General features: G+C 42.9%; 1 protein-coding gene across 1 annotated transcript in view; it reads left to right on the plus strand.

Annotated features, from left to right (window-relative positions):
• The first annotated feature begins 842 nt into the window (after nt 1-842).
• Nucleotides 843-20,590, plus strand: part of Cd109 (CD109 molecule) — a 112,204-nt gene continuing 92,456 nt past the window's right edge. The window contains exons 1-2 of the mRNA XM_051140837.1: nt 843-1,080; nt 2,106-2,278. Of these exons, the coding sequence (XP_050996794.1) occupies nt 1,010-1,080; nt 2,106-2,278 (244 nt within the window). The 5' untranslated portion in view covers nt 843-1,009. The remainder of the gene's footprint in view (nt 1,081-2,105; nt 2,279-20,590) is intronic.

The following is a 20,590-nucleotide window of genomic DNA, read 5'->3' on the forward strand; positions in this document are numbered from 1 at the left end:
TGGCATCACCTAAAGCTTTGCTTGTGCTAGGATGTTATTTTCCTCCACTATGTCTTTTACGTTTTAAATAAAAACAAACAAACAAAAACAAACAAGCAAACAAAAAACAAAAAACTAGGTGCTCGGGTCACACCCAGGGCTAGGCACCCTCTTTTAAATCAGAGAAACCATAACACTTTCTCTTTCTTTCTTTCTTTCTTCTTCCTCATCTTCTTCTTCTTTTATTTATTTATTTTTTTGAGACAGGGTTTCTCTGTGTAGCCTTGACTGTCCTGGACTCACTTTGTAGACGAGGCTGGCTTCGAACTTACAGCTATCCACCTGCCTCTGCCTCCCGAGTGCTGGTATTAAAGGCGTGCATCACCACCGCCAGGCACATAACACTTTCTTAGAGCGCTAAGTATACTTATATTAAGAAAAAAGTTTTTTCCTCTGTTCTTATACATATACAGTAAATAACTACCAATATACACCCACCGGTGTGTGTGTGTGTGTGTGTCCAGGCACGCGCGCGTTTGCCATTTCCTAAACTTCTGATTCATCGTCTGGAGAACAATGATTGACTTTTTCCCACTTCACAAAGCTGCTATGAATTGCTCCTCACAAGGATGGGCCTGTTCATTCACTCCGGGCACCGTTGGTAGAGCGCTAGAGTAAACAAGTCCCGCGTTCCTGGTGGCCGAGGAAGTGGGCGCTCTCTGTTCTGTGCCCCCCCCACCCCCCCGGGAGCAGGGAAGGTGGGGCCAGGTTGTGGCCACCGGGAGCAGAGACCGCTTTTCTCAGCCACAGGACGCGCGACGTTAGCCGGGGAGAAGCCAGAAACGCCATTGTGATGCAGCGAGATGGGTGGAGCCATCAAGTCTCAATTTAGATCTCTCTGCTTTTAGGCGCGCCCATTTGAGATTGCTAAACCGTGGTGCGAAGTGGGAAAGGCAGGCAGTAGGTGGCCAGCCACACCCCGCAGGGCGCGCACGTGGCGGGCTGCAGACCCCGCCAGCAGAACGCCGAGATGCGCAGCCGGAGGCTCCTGAGCGCTGCCCACCTTCTCTGCGTGTGCACGGTCGCGCTGGCAGCCCCCGGGTAGGAGGGCACCCGCGCAGGGGACGCGCGGCCTGTGGGACCCACCAGGGGGCTTTTTTTTTGTTTTTTAATGTTCTGCTGCGACAACTTGCCAAAGAATGTCGTTCTAGCTTTAATCCACGTTGCTCTGCCTTTTGCCTCCCAACTTGTTGCTGCTAAATAATACGCCTCTTTTTTCAGAGACTTTTCCCTTCTTTTTCTAAACAGGGTGTTTCTACTGTGACACTGTCTGTGTGACTGAGGTGACAGGAGTATGGTGAGAGTGCCACATCAGAGATTGCGGGAAGAGTAACAGGAATTAGATAGTATAAAATGCTCCATTTCTTTTCCTTTCTCTCTCTTTTTTTTTAACCTTCAGCAAAGAAAGTATTATTTTTACGGTGTGTGTGTGTGTGTGTGTGTGTGTGTGTGTGTGTGTGTTCATTTGTAGCTCAGACTGGCTGAGGGACCCTGGGCAGTCCTCCCACCTCAGCCTCTTTAGTGTTAGGCGTGCACCACCACACCCGGCCTCTTTGCGGGGAACTTACTTGCTTTCTAACCTGGGAGATTTCTTTGCGGCACTTATTTTCAAGTGGTAATTTCAATCAATGGAGTCAATTAAATGCTCCCCACAATGGGTGGATAGTCAATCACAGAGATTTGAGCACGCGAAATCCTAATTCTCGGACTCCCTCCCACTCCCCCTCACTCGTTTGCTCCCCCCTTCTGCTCCCCCCTCCCTCGTCCCCTTCCCCCATGCTTCCTAAGAAAATAACGTGGGGATGAAGTCATCTTTAACGAGGCTTGAGGACTTGCATTTTGCAGTGACTTCTGCATACTTTATTTTTCCCTTTGGTTCCCCTGCATTTGAACTGTTTGAGGAATTGCGGTTTCTGTAGCATCTATTACTAAGCAGCAACACCGCCACATTAATTATAATTACCCTAGTGGGGCAGTGCAGAGACCTCACTCACTCTCCAGAGAGTAGGGACCGTGGAAGTGTGCGAATTAGAAACTTTGCCTTTCTTTTGTTGGGAACTCTTTAGGCCCAGCTTTCTGGTGACAGCCCCAGGGATCATCAGGCCAGGAGCAAATGTGACTGTCGGGGTGGAGCTCCTGGAATACAGCCCCCCACAGGTCACTGTAAAGGCTCAGGTGTTCGCGACGGCTTCCAACAGAACGCTGTCCGTCCTGGAGGCAGAAGGAATCTTTGAAAGAGGTAAGATAAGCGCACGGTCTTACAGGTTTTACAGCTATAGTTGGAATAAACGAACCATGGGTTAGGCGAGTGCAAAGGAGGAATACAAACAAGTTTTCAGTGACTTCCACAGTGCCCATTTGATTCTCACACGTGCAAAATTGTCCCCGAGTGTTCTACCAAGTGGACAACGACCCAGGTCCTTTCATGTGTGGCTGCATCACATCTCATCTTCTGAGACTGAGTTTCTCACTCAGGGAGGTGTTTGTGGGCCAGCCCTGGAAACGGTGCTTACCACCATGGCTCATGTACAGGCAAGGAGGCTGGGAAGATCAGGCCCAGAAGAGACCAGGCAGAGCTAAGTGCTTATTTCACATAAGCGTACCAAGCTTGCTGGCTGGGTATGGTGGATTTTTATAAGTAAGAAAGAAGAGCCACACAATTCAGTCTCGTGGGATAGTAGACCCAGTTTTATTAAATACACTCCACCCCAATAATTTAAAACGTGATGAGAGTGTGTGGGAGGGGGAGGGGGGCCTGTGAAAAAGTGTCAGCCGCTTATAAAAAGAACCAACATGCCAGGAAGAGACTTGATACCCTATGAGCATATACAGGGGGAGGAGGTCCCCCTCAGCCAGTCATAGGGGAGGGGAGTAAGGGGAAAGTGGGAGGGAGGGAGGAATGGGAGGATACAAGGAATGGGATAACAATTGAGATGTAATATGAATAAATTAATAAAACATATATACATACATATATATATGTATGAACCAACATCTTTTGGTTCAAGGTTGACTTCTAATTCTGTCCCAGGATTATATTGGGCCCAGGACTGTTCCTCCTGCCGCACTCCCACCCCACCCCCGTGCCCCAAGTATTAAGGGAAAACTAAATCTAGGGGTTATTAATTAAAATATAAAACATATTTTAAAAATTCTAAACGGATATTTATTGTGGTCCCCCCCCCCCCAGCTACAGAGCACAATATGCCCAATGAATGCAACTTGATAAGCATGCTAATAAAAGTGATAAGCCCCTACTCCAATACCCAGGTAGAAACACTGTTAACTAGAAAGCAGGCTTAGAGCAGACCTGAGGTGTACATTCCTCTACTGTTGAGCTATTTATTTATTCATATTTGCTTTTTTTTTTTTTTTTTTTTTGAGACAGGGTTTCTCTGTGTAACAGTCCTGGCTGTCCTCGCCTCATTTTGTAGACCAGGCTGGCCTCGAACTCACAGTGATCTGAGTGCTGGGTTAAAGACACTCGCCACCACATCCCGGCTATTTATTTATTTTGAAATCCTGTGAGAGCATGTATTGCAGGGTGGGTGGGATTCCACAGTAGTTCCTTATATACAAATGTATTCTTTATCAGAATAGAAAAAACAAAAGATATCATCATATGAGATAAACGTTTGTGCATATGTGTGACTTTCTCTACAGGAAGTTGACTGGCTGGGTAGGGAAGTTTAAGTCTGGAATCCGGAAAAGGGTTATGTGTGCTGAGAGGCTTGGCTGTTTTTCACTATGGGAGCAAAGTCAGGGAGGGTTTGTTTCCCTGGAGAGGAAATGTTGACTGGCTCTTGGTCTGGGCTGCTTTGTGTATGTGTTTGAGTGCGTGTGCGTGCATCAGTGTGTGGAGGCCGGAGGACAACCCAGGAGCCCTTCGTCAGGACCTAGCCGACTTGTTTTCGCATATGACCTCGGCTCCCAGAACTCCTGGACACTCAAGTGTTCTGAGCACTAGAGTCCTCATCAGTGAAGCAGAGGCAATGCAACTGGTCATCTTGTACAGTTATCAAGTTAAAATTGCCTAGTATGAAGCCAGGTGCGGTGGCGCACGCCTTTAATCCCAGCACTCGGGAGGCAGAGGCAGGTGGATCTTTATGAGTTCGAGGCCAGCCTGGTCTACAAAGCAAGTCCAAGACAACCAGGGCTACACAGAGAAACCCTGATTCGAAAACCTAAAAAAACAAAACAAAAGCAAAACACAAACAAACAAAAAAACCCCCTAGTATGTAGTTTTTAAAAAAGCAGATACAGAGGGGGCTGGAGAGGTGGTTCAGCGGTTAAGAGCACTGGCTGCTCTTCCAGAGGTCCTGAGTTCAATTCCCAGCAACCACATGGTGGCTCATAACCATCTGTAATGAGATCTGGTGCCTGCTGATGTACACAAAAACAGAGCACTCATATTCATAAAATAAACACATCTTAAAAAAAAAAAAAGCAGATACAGACACACGGAGACAACCCTTTCTTTGTATTTTTGGAGTTACCATTTCTGAAAAAGAACAAACCCTTGCTCATGGTAGTGGCTAGAGAAACACTGGAGTGAGTATCAAATCAGAGGCAATAATCCCTGAGCAGTTTCACCTTCATTATTTATTCATCAAGAATTTATGATTTTTGAAAATTTTTTCAGGAATGTACAGGTCCAGAAGGGTGTGAATGATGGTGACAAATATCTGGGCTTTGCCTGGACATTTACACACTCATTTTTACTTTTTAGATTTATTTATATTTTATTTTATGGATATTGAGTATTAGCATGCAGTGCCGGGGGGAACCAGAAGAGGGCATCAGAGCCCCTGGAACTGGAGTTCCAGACAGTTGTGAAACCACCAGGTGGATGCTGGGAATTGAAGCCAGGTTCTCTGGAAGAGCAGCAGCCAGTTCTCTTAACTGCTGAGCCACCTCTCCAGGCCCACACCCTTACATTAGAATTCTACTCTTTCCTGCACTTTCCTTTATCAGTTTCTCCGCCATAACAAATAGCAACTGCACTAGGGATGCGTATTGTTATGGCTTGGTTTTAATGTTATTATTAGATTTTTTTTTTTTTTTTAGGAATATCCCCCATATGCTCAAGGTTAGAACAGAAGACTCTACCTTGGACTGGACTAGATCTTTATTTATTTATTCATTTTTTGGAATAGATCTTTGAAAAGGAAAGTGGGAAAGTACTGCTTTTCCCACTGGGAGCCACTTGACTGTTGACTTAGCAGAGCATTGAAACTCACATTGCTAGGAGCGGGCTCCCACTTTGAAAGGAGAGAATTGCTGTACAATTGGAGGCTGGTAATTGTTCTCTGAGCAGATGCTTCCTGTAACGTCAGGGCTTAAGGATGAAGACATTCCTGTCTCCTTTTCCTCACATCCTTTGCTTTATCTGAGTTCTGCAGTTGTGACAGTATGCAGATGAATGAGGAATTCTAAATCTGTAGGGCCTGAATCTTTATAGAATTTGTGTTTTATTTTTTTCCCATTGCATAAATTCAAACAAGTTCATTTTCAGCCTGATTAATTCATCACTTTCCTCATGAAAAGGTTTGTTTTAATAGAGAGTTTTCATCTAGTATAGAAAAGATAGAAAAGAAGGGGGAAACTTCTGAGTGATTAGAAAAATTGCTGGGCCAGGCTTGTGTGCCACAGCACAAGGATGGATTTGTAGCCTTAACTGTGCCAGAAATACTATCAGGTTACTGTCATTAACAGATGCAGATTACACAGTGAGCTTAGTTTTACTTTATTGGTGGGCTTTATAATTAATTAATTAATGTGTGTGTATGTGTGTATGTGTGTGTTTTCAGACAGGTCACATCTATGCCAGGCTTGCCTTGAACTTATTATGTAGCTGAGGTCAGCATTAAACTTCTTTTTTTTTCTCTCTTCTTTTTTTTAACATTAAACTTCTGATCCCCATACCTTAGCTTACCAAGTGTGAGGTTTATGGGCATAAGCCGTCAAGCCTGATACTGAGAACATACCATATCATAGGCAGAAGAGTATGGCTTTTTCCCCCCATGGAACAATTTATTTATTTGTTTGACATATATGGGGTGCTGATTTGATTATGTGCGTAAATAGTGTAAAAACAGTAGTGTTTTAGAAAAATGTTTCTTCTAAGCTTTTTGGAGTTCTGCCTTTCCAGTACGTTATTCAGTTTCTTACTTTCATGCCCCTCATCTCTGCTGAAAATACAGCTGGGCTCACAATTTTACTTTCCTTCACATGCAAGAGGTAGCTCCACTACCAGCATTGACAAAACATAGTGAGATCTCAGCAGGTGATGTGTGCAGAGGCTTGGCATCCTAGTGTGGGTGAAGAGTGAACCTTCCTCTTCCTTTGGTTGGTTCTTGATATCTTTCTTTCTTTCTTTCTTTCTTTCTTTCTTTTTTTTTTTTTTTTTTTTTGGTTTTTTTTTGAGACAGAGTCTCTCTGTGTTAGCCTTGGCTGTCCTGGACTCACTTTGTAGACCAGGCTGGCCTCGAACTCACAGCGATCCGCCTGCCTCTGCCTCCCAAGTGCTGGGATTAAAGGCATGCGCCACCATGCCCTGCCCAATCTTTGTTTCTTTTTCCCTATCCCAACTGGAACTTAAAAAAAAAAAAAGTATCCTCTATTTTTTGTTTTTAAAGATTTATTTATTTTGTATGTATACAGTGTTCTGCCTACATGTACACCTGCACGCCAGAAGAGGGCACCAGATCTCGTTATAGATGGCTGAGAGCCACCATGTGGTTGCTGGGAATTGAACGCAGGACCTCTGGAAGAGCAGCCAGTGCTCTTAACCGCTGAGCCATCTCTCCAGCCCTCTTCTATTTTTTTTTTTCAAACAAAATGATAACCTTTCCTGTAGTCAAACAATTCACTACCACTAGCTCCATGTAAACCTGGTTTAAGAAAAAAAAGCCTGGCGTTCAGAGGGGAGGACTGGAGAGATGGCTCAGAGGTTAGGAGCACTGGCTGTTCTTGCAGAGGACCCTGGTTCAATTCCAAGCACCCACATGGCAGCTTTCAACTGTAACTCCAGTTCTAGGGGATCTGACACCCTCACACAGACATACATACAAGCAAAATGCCAATGTCCATAAAAAAACCAAAGAAAGAATCATTAAAAAAAATTAAAGAAAAGTAAAAGGCCTGAACTGAAGATGCCAACTGAAATGTTTGGGAGCTCTGCCTGGGCATCTTTGATGAGTCCCTGCCCACTGGAGGCACTGCCTATTTATTTAGTCTCCTTGGCTTGCCTGGAGCTCAATACATAGACCGGGCTGGCCCTGAACTTACAGACATCCTCCTGCCTCTGTTTCTTAAGGCTAGGTTTAAAGGGAACATCACCATCTCTACACTGTTTATTTCTTATGTTGCTGGGTTCTTTGCCTGCCCATTGTGACCAGGCGATGCAACCATCTCCATGTCTGTGTTCTCTGATAACTTGCTTTTTGATTTTGTGCTAAAACTCTTGGAGAGTGAATAGATCTGTTTATTCTATTTTTTTTTTTTTTTTAAGAAGGAAAACCCTAGGGCTGGAGAGATGGCTCAGCAGTTAAGAACACTTGCTGCCTTTGCAGAGGATTTGAGTTCAGTTCCAGTACCACACACACTAGGCAGTTTATAACCAAGTGCACCTCTCCTTCCAGGGCGCCACACTGTCTTCTGGACCCTGCGGGCACGTGACGCTCATGGTGCACACACACAGGCTCAGACACACACACACAAAACAAAAACAAGTCTTTAAAAAAGGATTAAGAATGCCTCCTCTAATAGCTTTCTCTTCTTGAGTATGGAATATTTTTTCCCCCATCCTTGTAAGGAAGGGGAATTTTAAATATTTGAGGTGTTAGCTGAAAAGTGAAAAAAACAAAACCAAAAAACAAAAAAAACCCCATGTAGCTAAGTTAGCATGGTCTTTTGAGCCAATGCTGTCAAGTGTACCTTTCGTCTGTGTAGATCAAGATCTGTCCCACAGTTTTTATGAAAGTACGTTAATTAGTATAATGAGTAGGCGGATCCCAGGGCAGGTTTTTACAAGCAATTTCTGCATGCAGAACTCAGGCTAAACCTGTAGTTACATGAGAATTACCGTGCTCTTAAAGCATGTAGATTCTTCATTCACACATCTTTTTCTTTGTGTGGGATATATATTAGTAATGGTGGCTACTAACGCTGAGGACCACATCAGGTGCTGGCCATTCTAATTTTTTTTTTTTTTAATGTGGAACCTGAGGGCTGCAGCAGCCTTTAGCTTTATCACCTGATAAATAATGGTTTCTGACTTAATGTGATTATATACTTTTTGGATTAAATGAAGATTTTTTTTTTTTTTTGAGACAGTTTCTCTGTGTAGCCCTGGCTGGTCTGGAACTTGCTGTGTAGACCAGGCTGGCCTCAAACTCAGAGATCTGCCTGCCTCTGCCTCCTGAGTTCTGGGATTAAAGGCGTATGCTACTACTGCCAGGCTAAAAAGAATCATTTAAAGCACTCAGCAGGAACTGTTCAAGAAAATAGTACCTATTGTTGAGGAGAGTATCAATAATTCATGTTTGAAGTGATTATAGATTATAGAGATGACGCTGAGCTTGGAACTCTGAAAAAGGCATTTAAGCCCATCCCGTTACTGTTTGCGTATAGTGTCAAGGACACAGTGTTTAATCTCAACAACCCGATGAAATAGGCACAATTACAGGTATGTCGGAGAGTGAAGTGAAGAGGAAATATTCTGTTTCCCTGACAATCAAGTCAGTTGGTAGACGGTGAAGTCTGACCAGAGGTGAGCCCTGTCTGGGCTGCAGAGAGTAGAGGCGTATTGTATTTCCCTTTTCTCTCGGTCAGTGCTTCTCAACCTTCCTGATGCTGCGACCCTTTAGGACAGTTCCTCATGTTGTGGTGTTCCCCCAACCAGAAAATTATTTTTTCTTGCTACTTCATAACTGTAATTTTACTACTAATATGATCATAATGTTGATAGCTGTGTTTTCAGGTGGTCTTAGGCGATCCCTGGGAAAGGGTCATTTGAGCCCCAAAGTTGGCAACCCAGTGGTTGAGAACCACGGTCCTGAATCATCTTCAGATTTGCTTACAGTAGATCCGACTCACATCTTTATGAGACCTAAAGTGGATCTAAAGAACTGCATGTTGAGTTAGGCCTGTGTTATACACCTGTTATTCCAGCACTTGAAAGGCTGAAACAGAAAGATGCTGTTGGAGGCCAGCCTGGGCTACATAAAGAGACTCTGTCCCAAAACAAAACAAAAATGACCCCAATAGCAAAAGAATTGTAAAGTGGAATGCCACCTTTTCTCTGAATTTAATTATGACCACTGTTTTGGACCAGGAATGGGACATCAGAGTTAGGTCAACCCAATTACCTAATTTGTGGCTGAGGAGAGGCCTGGTGTCTGGGGCACTGCCCAAAGTCAAATTGCTTCTTCCTGGCAAAGCTGGAAATGGATCCTTCTTCTCCAAATCTCCAGTCCAGTGTTCTTTTCACCCTATCCTCTAGGGAACTCTCCTCTCATAATATGTGCTGAAGCCAGGTCTAAGACATAGGCTGTATTTACAAAGTTGGCTCTTCTGATACGGCAGAAGGCCTATGGAAGCTTAAAAAACTCCTGAGTCCTGTGCTAGCCCAGGGTGAAGTCTCTTGATGGGCCTGCTGAGAAGCAGTGGGAGAGTTGGTCCGGGAATATCAGAGATCTAAGTTCTATCCTTGTGTTTCTCAAGGCATGAGTTGCACTCATAAGGTGTGTAGATTCGCAGGCACCCTTCAGGCTTGGCTAACGTCCAAGTACCCAAGTCAGTTCTGCCATCATCAGCGAGGAGTCTCAGCCGCATTAACTGAGAACACCGACCTGCCATTGTCTTCCAAACTGTACTTGACCAAGCTTCGGAAAGCCAGGGAGCGAGAGGCAAGCCCTTGCAAGCTTGGTGACTCACCTAGTCTGAGAGAAGGCTCCTCCTGATTTCTGTGCTTGCTTTTTAAGTATTCTCCCCATCCATAAACATCGGTGTTAGTTTTTAAGCCGAGAAACAACATGTTTTGGGGGTTGATTGTGAATCAACGGTTGAACGAAGTTGAAAGTAAATACACTAATTCTTTAAACTTCAAGTTAAACATGTGATGCTCATTTAATGAGGAGTGAGTCACTGTCCTTGTGACTCATGGAGGGCTGTGCTGCAAATAGAAAGCAGATCCTGTAAGAATTTGGGCTGGGTTACTGTCGGAGCTTTTCTATTTTGCTAAGATGGCTTTGTAATGCTAAGACTTCTCATGTTCTCAGAGATGTGTCTTTTTGTTAATTTAATATTCCACTGATGAATGAGGGGTGAGCACTAGGAGGAAGGATAAGATTGGAGGATCCAGAAGAGTCCTACTTGAAATTAAAGGCACAAAGCTGAGCGAATGTGGTTCACATCTGTCATCTCAGAATTTGGGAGGCTGGGGTAGGAGGATTACCAGGAGTTTGAGGCCCTGCCTGGCCTTGAGACCTTGTTTCAAGTAGTCAAAGTCACTTTTAATCTCAGAGCTCCAGAGGAAGAGGCAGGTTGATCTCTGTGTTTGAGGCCAGCCTGGTCTACACCAAGACAGCCAGGGCTACACAGAAAGACTCTGTCTCAGAAAACCCAAAAACCAAAACAACCAACCAAAGAAATTCTACTCTTCCCCAAAGAGAGATATTACCAGTGGGTGCTACGTTATATGTACCTGGGAGGAAGAAGCTCTGGGGTGCCGTTTCTTAGTGGCGTGATTAAATGTGGCATAATGGATTCCACATAAAAAGCTACAATAGGTGCCAGGTAGGTGGTTGAGCAGGTCAGGATGCTTGCCACCACACCTAAAATCTTTAGTTTAGTCTCCAGGACCCACCTACGTGTGAGAAAGAGAGAACTGTCTCTACAAAGTTGTCCTCTCATCCTCATACACATGTGCGCGCTCTCTCTCTCTCTCTGTCTCTCTCTGTCTCTGTCTCTCTGTCTCTCTCTGTCTCTGTCTCTCTCTGTCTCTCTGTCTCTGTCTCTCTCCGTCTCTCTGTCTCTGTCTCTCTCTCTCTCTGTCTCTCTCTCTCTCTCTGTCTCTCTGTCTCTGTCTCTCTCTGTCTCTCTGTCTCTGTCTCTCTCTGTCTCTCTGTCTCTCTGTCTCTCACACACACAAACACACATGATTTAAAAATGTAAAAAAAGCTACAAGATAATTTTGAACATGTATGTATGTATGTATGTATGCATGTATGTATGTATTTAGTGTGCACTAGTGTTCTGCCTGCACTTGTCAGATCCTCTGGAACTGGAATTACAGGTAGTTGTGAGCTGCCTTGGGAATTGAACCGTAACCCCTCGGAAGAACAGCCAGTGCTCCTAACTGCTGAGCTATCTCTCTAGCCCCAATTTTGACAGATTTTTTTTTTTAAAGTTTTAAACCACAAGAAATTGATAAATATTTGATCTGTGACTTAAAACTTACATAATCTATATGTGCACCGAAACTGCCACATTGTACTCCATGAATGTGTATAAATTTAGTGTAAAATATATGGCTTGAAAGATTGGGCCAGTTCCAGTCTCCCCCTGGAGGGGAGGTATGTTTCCTTCCCATGAGTGCAGATGAAACTCAAGTTTGCAAACAGCGCTTCTTTTCCACTCTGTGCATGCTACTGTTGCCTTCTACTTTTAGCGGGCTACAGATGCCGCTCATGTGCCCCCTCCTTGGCTATGACATCTGTGGCGTTTGGTGGGCACCTTTATTTCATACTCTGGAGAAGGGAAGGGAGTGCTGGAGGAATGTGCTGACCTGTTAGAGTGGCACTTGGGTGGCAGTCTTGAGAGGCAGGTAGCAGTTGTGTGTTTTCTGAAAGCACGTTTCAGTCTTTTCTGGACGTGAGTCTGGGGAGGCAGCCAGCTGCAGGCATCCACAGGTGGTTTTGAAATTGTAGCTGGGGAAAGAATTAAAGGCACTGTTTTCATAGAGACAAATAAAATTTGAGGATATCTGAGCTCCACAAGAGAGACAACCTATAAAAAGAGCATGGCAGACGATGGCAGGAACTTGGATGAGGAAACAGGCCAAATTTCTTATCCTCCTGCCTCTGCTTTCCAGATGCTGAGATATGCAGGTGTGTGTTCCCACCCCAGCACCACTTTTTCATTGAAAGGAGAAGATTAAAGAGGATGAGTAAGGCAAGAAGCATTTTTCTAAATGAAGAATAAAATTAAAGTGGAATTTTAGGAAGACTTTGCCAACGTTCCCACCTTCCTCTAAGTTGTGTCGATCTGGCTGACTTCCAGGAAGTAGGACAAGGGAGAAGAACGTCAGAAAGAAAGCAGTGCGCTGAGCTCTTCCGGGATGGGGTTATAAGGCGGACCACTGCTGGGTTGTGAGAAATTAGAGCAAAAGGCCTGGGCTGCATGTGCACGCTCGCTTGTGTCTACTCAAGGGTAAAAGGGACAGGGCTCTTTGTGATGCAGCTGTGCCTCCTAGGGGTGCAAGAGGATAGGAGAGTCTTCTCCCACCGTGAATGCCAGCGTGTGACGTGGCACTCCGAGTCACCACTTTTGACTCATCATATTTTGGTCTGGGCCAAGATGACAGTCATATGACAGTGTAGAGACAGAGCTTGAGGAGGACGGTAGTGGGTCCTGGTTTTCATCTCTTTCTCTCTCTTTAAAAAAAAAAATTGAAGTTTAATTTGTTTACTTTACAGCCCGACTGTAGGCCCCTTCCCTCATCTCTTCCCCATCCCTCCTCACTCCCTCATCCCCCTTCCCCCTCCCCTAGTCCTCAGAAAGGGGAGCCCTCCTCCCCTATTATTTGACCTCAGCCTCATCTGTACTACCTGTAACCTCTTCCTCTGTGGCCTGGTAAGGCCACCTTGCCACGGGGGAGTGGTCAAAGTTCCGTGGTCAGAGTCCATGTCAGAAGTAGTCCCTATTCTCCACATTGTGGGACCCACAAGGAGACTGTGCTGCTACATCTGAGCAGAGGGTCTAGGTCCACATCATACATGGTCCTTGGTTGATGTATCAGTCTCTGTACTGTAGTGTAGTTATCCTGTATTGTGTGGCTAATATCCGCTTATGAGTGAGAATATACCATGCATGTCTTTCAACATCTGGGTTATCTCACTCAGGATGGTCTTTTCTAGTTTTCTTTATTTGCCTGCAAAGTTCGAGATTTCTTTGTTTTTAATAGTGAATAGTGTTCCATTGTGTAAATGTACCACAGTTTCTTTATCCATTCTTCAGTGGAGGGACATCTAGCTTGTTTCCAGATTCTGGCTATTCTGAATAAAGCTTCTATGAACATAGTTGAGCAAATGTCCTCTTGCTGTGTGCTGGAGAATCTTTCAGGTATATTACAAGGAGTGGAATAGCTGGGTCTTTTTTTTTTTTCTTCCCCGAGACAGGGTTTCTCTGTGTAACAGTCCTGGCTGTCCTGGACTCGCTTTTCTAGACCAGGCTGGCCTTGAACTCACAGCGATCCCAGCCTCTGTCTCCCAAGTGCTGGGATTAAAGACGTGCACCACCACACCTGGCTGAATAGCTGGATCTTGAGGTAGCCCTAGTCCCAATTTTCTGAGAAAGCGCCAGATTGATTTCCAAAGTGGTTGTACAAGTTTGCACTCCCACCAGCAATGGAGGAGTGTTCCCCTTTCTCCACATCCTCTCTAGCACTTGAGTTTTTGATCTTAGCCACTCTGATGTAAGGTGGAATCTCAGAGTTGTTTTGATTTGCATTTCCCTGATGACTAAGGATGTTGAGCATTTTGTTAAGTGTTCTCAGCCATTCAATATTCCTCTGTTGAGATTCTCTGTTTAGCTCTCAACCCCATTTTTTCTTTCTTTCTTTCTTTTCTTTTCTTTTTCTTTTTTTGGTTTTTGAGACAGGGTTTCTCTGTGTAGCCTTGGCTGTCCTGGACTAACTTTGTAGAACAGATTGTCCTTGAACTTATAGAGATCCACCTGTCTCTGCCTCCCAAGTGCTGGGATTAAAGGCGTGCACCACAACTGCCCAGCATTTTTTTCTTTTTAAAAGCTTTATTTATTTATTATTATGTTTACAGTGCTCTGCCTGCATATACACCCACAGGTCAGAAGAGGGCATCAGATCATATTATAGATGGTTGTGAGCCACCGTGTGGTTGCTGGGAATTGAACTCAGGACCTCTGGAAGAGCAGACAGTGTTTTTAACCTCTGAGCCATCTCTCCAGCCCCTGAGCCCCATTTTTTATTTGGATTATTTGGTTTGGTGGTGTTTTGTCAGATGCAGGGTTGGTAAAGATCTTTTCCAAGTCTGCATTTTGTTCTGTTGAAAGTGTCCTTTGCCTTTCAGAAGATTTTCAGTTTCATGAGGACCCATTTATTAATTGTTGATCTTAGAGCCTGAACTGTTGGTGTTCTGTTCAGGAAGTTGTCTCCTGTGCCAATGAGCTCAAGGCTCTTCCCCACTTTTTCTTCTAACAGGCTTTGTGTGTCTGGTTTTATGTTGAGGTCTTTAGTCCAGTTGGATTTTAGTTTTGTGCAGGGTGATAGATAAGGGTCTATTTGCATGCTTCAGCAGCATTTGTTGAAGATACTATCTTTTTTCCATTGTATGGTTTTGGGTTGTTTTTTTTTTTTTTTGTCAAAATTCAAGTTGCCATAGGTGTGTGGCTTTATTTCTGGGTCTTTGATTTGATTCCATTGATCCACTTGTCTGTTTCTATGCCAGCACCATGCATTACTGTTGCTCTATAGTACAACTTGAGGTCAGTGATGGAGATACCTCCAGAAGATCTTTTATTTTATAGGATTGTCTTAGGTATTCAGAGATTTTTGTTTTTCCATATGAGGTTGAGAATTGTTCTCTTTCAAAGTCTGTAAAGGATTGTGTTGGCATTTTGATGGGAATTGCATTGAATCTGTAGATTGCATTTGGTAAGATGGCCGTTTTTACTATGTTAATCCTACCTGTCCATGAGCATGGGAGATCTTTCTTTCTTCTGATAGCTTCTCCAATTTCTTTCTTCAGAGACTTGAAGTTTTTCATTCAAGTCTTTCACTTGCTTAGTTAGAGTTATTCCAAGATACTTTATTATTTTTTTTTGTGGCTATTCTGAAGGGTGTTGTTTCCATAATTTCTTTCTCAGCCTGTTTGTCTTTTGTATAGAGGAGGATTACTGATTTTTTTTGAGTTGATTTTTGTATCCAGCCACTTTGCTGAAGGTGTTTATCAGCTGTAGAAGTTGCTTGGTAGAATTTTTGGGATCACTTATGTATACTACCATATCATCTGTGAATAGTAATACTGTAACTTCTTCTTTTCCAATTTGTATCCCTTTGATCTCCTTTAGTTTATTATTGCACTAGCTAGGACTTCAAGTACTATATTGAAGAGATATGGCGAGAGTGGAAAACTTTATCCTGTCTCTGATTTCAGTGGAATTGATTTAAGTTTTTCTTCATTTAGTTTGGTGTTGGCTATAGGCTTGCTGTATATTGCTTTTACTATGTTTAGGTAAGTATCTCGTGTTCCCATGTCTCCAAGACTTAATATGTATGAGTGTTGGATTTTGCTGCTGCCTTTTCAGCATCTGAGGAGATGATCATGTGGCTTTTTTCAGTTTGTTTATACAATGGATTACATCGATGGATATTTGTATATTGAACAACACAACCTCTGCATGCCTGGGATGGGGTGTACGTCCATGATGGATGATATTTTTGATGTGCTTTTGGATTCTGTTTGCATCACTGTTCATAAAGGAAACTGGTCTGAAGTTGTCCTTCTTTGCTGTGTGGCAAGGTGATTGTGGCCTCATAGACGGAGTTTGGTAATGTTCCTTCTGTTTCTATTTTGTGGGATAGTTTGAAGATAATTAGTATTAGCTCTTCTTTGAAGGGCTGGTAGAATTCTGCTCTGAATCCATCTGGCCCTGGGCTTTTTGATGACTGCTTCTATTTCTTTAGGAGATATAGGACTATTTAATTTGTTTACCTGATCTTCAGTTTTGGTAAATAGTTCCTATCAAGAAAATTATTCATTTCATTTAGATTTTCAAATTGTGTGGCATATAGGCTTTTGAAGTAAGACCTAATGATTCTCTGGATTTCTTGGTGTCTGTCATTATGCTTCCCTTTTCATTTCTAATTTTGTTGATTTGAATACTCTCCCTGTACCTTTTAGTTAGTTTGGCTAAGGGTTTGTCTATCTTGTTGATTTTCTCAAAGAACCAGTTTTTGGTTTCGTTGATTTCTTTGAATTCTTTGAATTGTTTTCTTTGTTTGTAATTTATTGATTTCAGCCCTGAGTTTGATGATTACCTGTTGTCTACTCCTTTTTGGTGTGTTTGCTTCCTTTTTTCCTAGAGCTCTCAGGAGAGCTGTTAAGTTGCTAGTATGGGATCTCTCCAATTTCTTTATGAAGGTGCTTAGTGCTGTGAACTTTCCTTTTGCACTGCTTTCATTGTGTCCCATAAGTTTGGGTATGTTGTGCCTTACTTTTTGTTGAATTCTTGGAAATCTTTAATTTCTCTTTTTATTTCATCCCTAACCCAGAGGTCATTGAGTAGAGAGTTGTTTGTTTCAATGAGTTTGTAGGCTTTCTGCTGTTTCTGTTGTTGAGTTCCAGCTTTAGTCTGTGGTGGCATGATACAATACAAAGGGTTATTTCAATCTTTTTGTATCTGTTGAGGTTTGCTTTGTGACTGAGCATATGGTCAGATTTGGAGAAGGTTCCATGAGGTGCTGAGAAGAAGGTATATTCTTTTGTGTTTGGGTGAAATGTTCTGTATGTTAGGTCCGTTTGATTCATGATGTCTATAGTTTCATTTTCTCCATTTAGCTTCTGTCGCGATGATCTGTCTGTTGGTGGCAGCGGGGTGGTGAAGTTTTCCACTACTAATGTATGGGGTTTGATGTGTGATTTAAGGTTTTGCATTTTTTTTTTTTTTCCAAATGTGGGGCATAGATGTTCAGGATTGCGATGTCATCCTGGTGTATGTTTCCTCTGATGAATATTAGTTTTGGTTGAAAATCTATTTTATTAGATACTAGAATGGATACCCTTGGGTCGATTTGCTTGGAAAATCTTTCCTAGCCCTTTACTCTGAGGTAATGTCTATCTTTATTGCTGAGGTGTGTTTCTTGTATACAGCAGAATGATGGGTCCTGTTTTCACATCCATTCTGTTAGCCTGTGTCTTTTTATTGGGGAATTGAGGCCATTGATGTTAAGAGATATTAATGACTAGTGGTTGTTCCTGGTTTTTTTTTTTTTTTTATGTTGGTGATGGTAGAGTGTGTGTATGTTTCCTTCCTTTTGGTTTTGTGAGATGTGGGGTTATTTATATCCTGTGTTTTTCTGGATGTAGTTAACCTCCATGAGTTAGAGTTTTCCTTCTAGAATCTTCTGTAGGGCTGGATTTGTGGCTAGGTACTGTTAAACTTGGTTTTGTTGTAGAATATCTTTTTTTCTCCATGTACGGTGATTGAAAGTTTTGCTAGGTGTAGTAGTCTGAGTTGACATCTGTGGTATCTTAGTGTTTGCATGGCATCCATCCAGGCTCTTCTGACTTTTATGAAAGCCAGTCTTTGTTGAGAAGTTAGGTGTAATTCTGATAAGTTTGGCTTTATATGTGACTTGGCCTTTTCATCTTGCAGCCTTTAATATTCTTTCTTTGTTCGGTACATTTGATTATTATGTGGTGGGAGGATTTTCTTTTCTGGTTCAATCAATTTTGAGTTTTGTAGGCCTCTTGTATGTTAATGGGCATCTCTTTCTTTAGGTTGGGCAAGTTTTTTATGATTTTGTTGAAAATATTTTCTGGGCTGTGGAGCAGGAGTCTTCTCCTTCTTATATTCATATTATTCTTAGGTTTGGCCTTTTTATAGTGTCCCAGATTTCTTGGATGTTTTGTGTGTGAAAGTTTTTAGTTTTTAACATTTTCATTGACTGATGTATCAATTACTTCAACCATGTCTTCTACACTTGAGATTCTCTCTTCCATCTCTTGTATTCTGTTGGTGTTTCTTGTGTCTAAAGTTCCTGTTCTCTTTCCCAGGTTTTCCATCTCTAGAATTGCCTCATATTGTGTTTTCTTTGTCACTTCTAATTCCTTTTTAAGGTCCTGAATAGCTTTATTCATTTCTTTCTCCTGTTTGATTGTATTTTCCTATAATTCTTTATAGGATTTATTCAATTCCTTCATCTGTTTGAATGTATTTTTTTGCTTTTCTTTGAGAGATTTATTTTCCTCCTTCAAGGCTTGTTTATAATTTTCATCACCTCAGATTTAAAACCATTTTCTTTTGCCTCTGGGATATTAGTATCTCCAGGGCTTGCTATGGTAGGGTTTCTGGTGGTGTCATATGGCTCTGGGTTTTGTTGCTTGTGTTGTTGCAGTGGTCTCTAGCCATCTGGTTGTCTTTGGTGTGAGCAGGCCTGGAGGTCCCTCTGATAGGGTTGCTGTCTGTGTCCCTGGGCGTGGCGTAGGCAGGTCAGTAGCAGGCAAAGAGAGCTCCAAGCTGAAGGCTGCTTGCTAGGGCTCCCCAGAGGTTTCTTCAGGATGACAGACAATGGGTGTTGGAGTCTGCACCCAGCTCAGCTCTTCTGAGTTCACTGTCTGTGTCCAGTTGGGTCAGGCAAGAGAGGAGCAGGCTGAGAGAGCGCCAAGCCAAAAGCTGCTTGGATGCCCCTCAGGCCTCCTCAGTATGGTAGATAATGTGAGTTGTGGCTAGTGTCCAACTCACCTCTGCTGGTTGCTGTTTGTGACCCAGATGAGCCAGGCTGCTTGGATGTCCCACAGGCTTCCTTGGGATGGCAGCTAATGTGAGTGTGCCCAACTCACCTCTGCTGGTTCACTCTGAGCCCAAAGCTGCTCGGGTGCCCCACCTTGATCTCTTTTACTCTTCACTTCTCATAGGAAAGTTCTAGGAAGTGACTTTCTTTAGCTTATTAGTATGTATTGCTTGTGCAAAATGATGGATTTCATTATGAAATCTGTCATGTACTTGCTCACATTTACCCTCCCTTCTCTCATTCCCTCCCTCCTGGTTGTCTCTTTTCTCTCAGCAGCCCTCCTCTCTCATGTTATATACTTAGCACCCAGATTCCGCAGGAGAGGAAACACATGGTGCTTTTCTCTACCCATTGCCTTGGTTTGCCTGCAAGGCCCTGGGTGAAAAGCTCCAAGATCTAGTGGTAGTGGGGGGATAGCAGTGGGTACCTGGTGGTCAGGTCTGTGAGACTTTCAGTTCCGAGGAAATGGTTCATGAATTATAATCTAAAAACCAGACTGAGTGGTGAAGAAACCGGAATAAGCGGAAAGGAACATTTCTAAGAATATCGTGTTGTAGTAGGCACAGTTAGGGATTCATATTTATGAACATGTAGCTACAGAACAGTTTGGCATTACTGTGTTGAGATTTGTGCTGAATACCTTAAGGAGTATATAGAGAAGTCATTCATTATATTCAGTATTTAAAATATTTATTGTGTGCCAAACTCTGAGATTATGTTGTAATGACTGTTTTCGAAATGATACCTGGGTCCATCCTGTTCTATCAGGAGGCACAGCGGGTCAAATGGGAGCTCTGAAGATGCTTTGAAACTAAACTCTCTTAAATCACCTAACAGTAGTAGTCGCTGAACGGCGTTTTTGTGAGGGCTAAATGAGGGAATATTTTTGCTGCTGCACCATCTAATGTGGGAGCCATTAGTTATGTATAGTTTTAAAATTATTAATTAATGTTTGAACCATGTTTAGCTTCAAATTCACAGAGATTTGCATACTTCTGCCTCCTGAGTATTGGGATTAAAGGCATGTGCCGCCCTGCCCAGCCTCACGTGTAGTTTTTTTTGTTGTATATAATGAGGCTTTTATGACTTGAGATGAGCTATGACTATAAAGTACAAACTGGATTTTGAATATTGGTACCAGGAAGCATCAAACTCACAACTTTAAAAAATATGTTTGACGATAGCATTTTGAACATTCTGGGTTAAATAAGACGTGCTACTGAATTTAATTTCACTCAGTTCTTTTTTGTTGTTAATACACTGCTTACAGCATTGATCATAATACCTGACATATCTCACATACAGTTAGCATTTCCCTCTGGCAGATATGGAGGCTCCCACCACCTTCCGAGCACACACATGGCCTCTTTGTTGTTGGCTTTAGTGGACGTTCAACCTAGTTCCTTGAGGAAGGAGGAGAAAGTCTCCCCACAGTGCACCAAATCACAAGGGGATACAGACTTTTCTGAATAGGGTTAAGTGTGGGGTTTGCTGTAGAATTCTGTCTTTATTGCTGCCACCCAACACAACCTTAGAGCCTTAAAGCAGCTGTAGATAAACCAACAAGCAACTTGAGGGTCTGCATACCTTTGACTAAAAGTAAAAAATTGTTCTCTCCCACCCTATCTGTTTAAAAATGAAAAAGCGTTCTTAGTTCATGAGCTGCAACAAATGAATGGGCCAGGTTGGGTCTGCGGGTTGTAGTTGGCTCTGCCTGCCTTGCTAAGCACTCTGTTCGCTTAGAACCCTGCCCGACTCCTGCTTTCCCGTGTGTAA

The sequence above is a fragment of the Acomys russatus genome, chromosome 32 (genome assembly GCF_903995435.1).
Source record: "Acomys russatus chromosome 32, mAcoRus1.1, whole genome shotgun sequence".
NCBI lineage: Eukaryota > Metazoa > Chordata > Mammalia > Rodentia > Muridae > Acomys > Acomys russatus.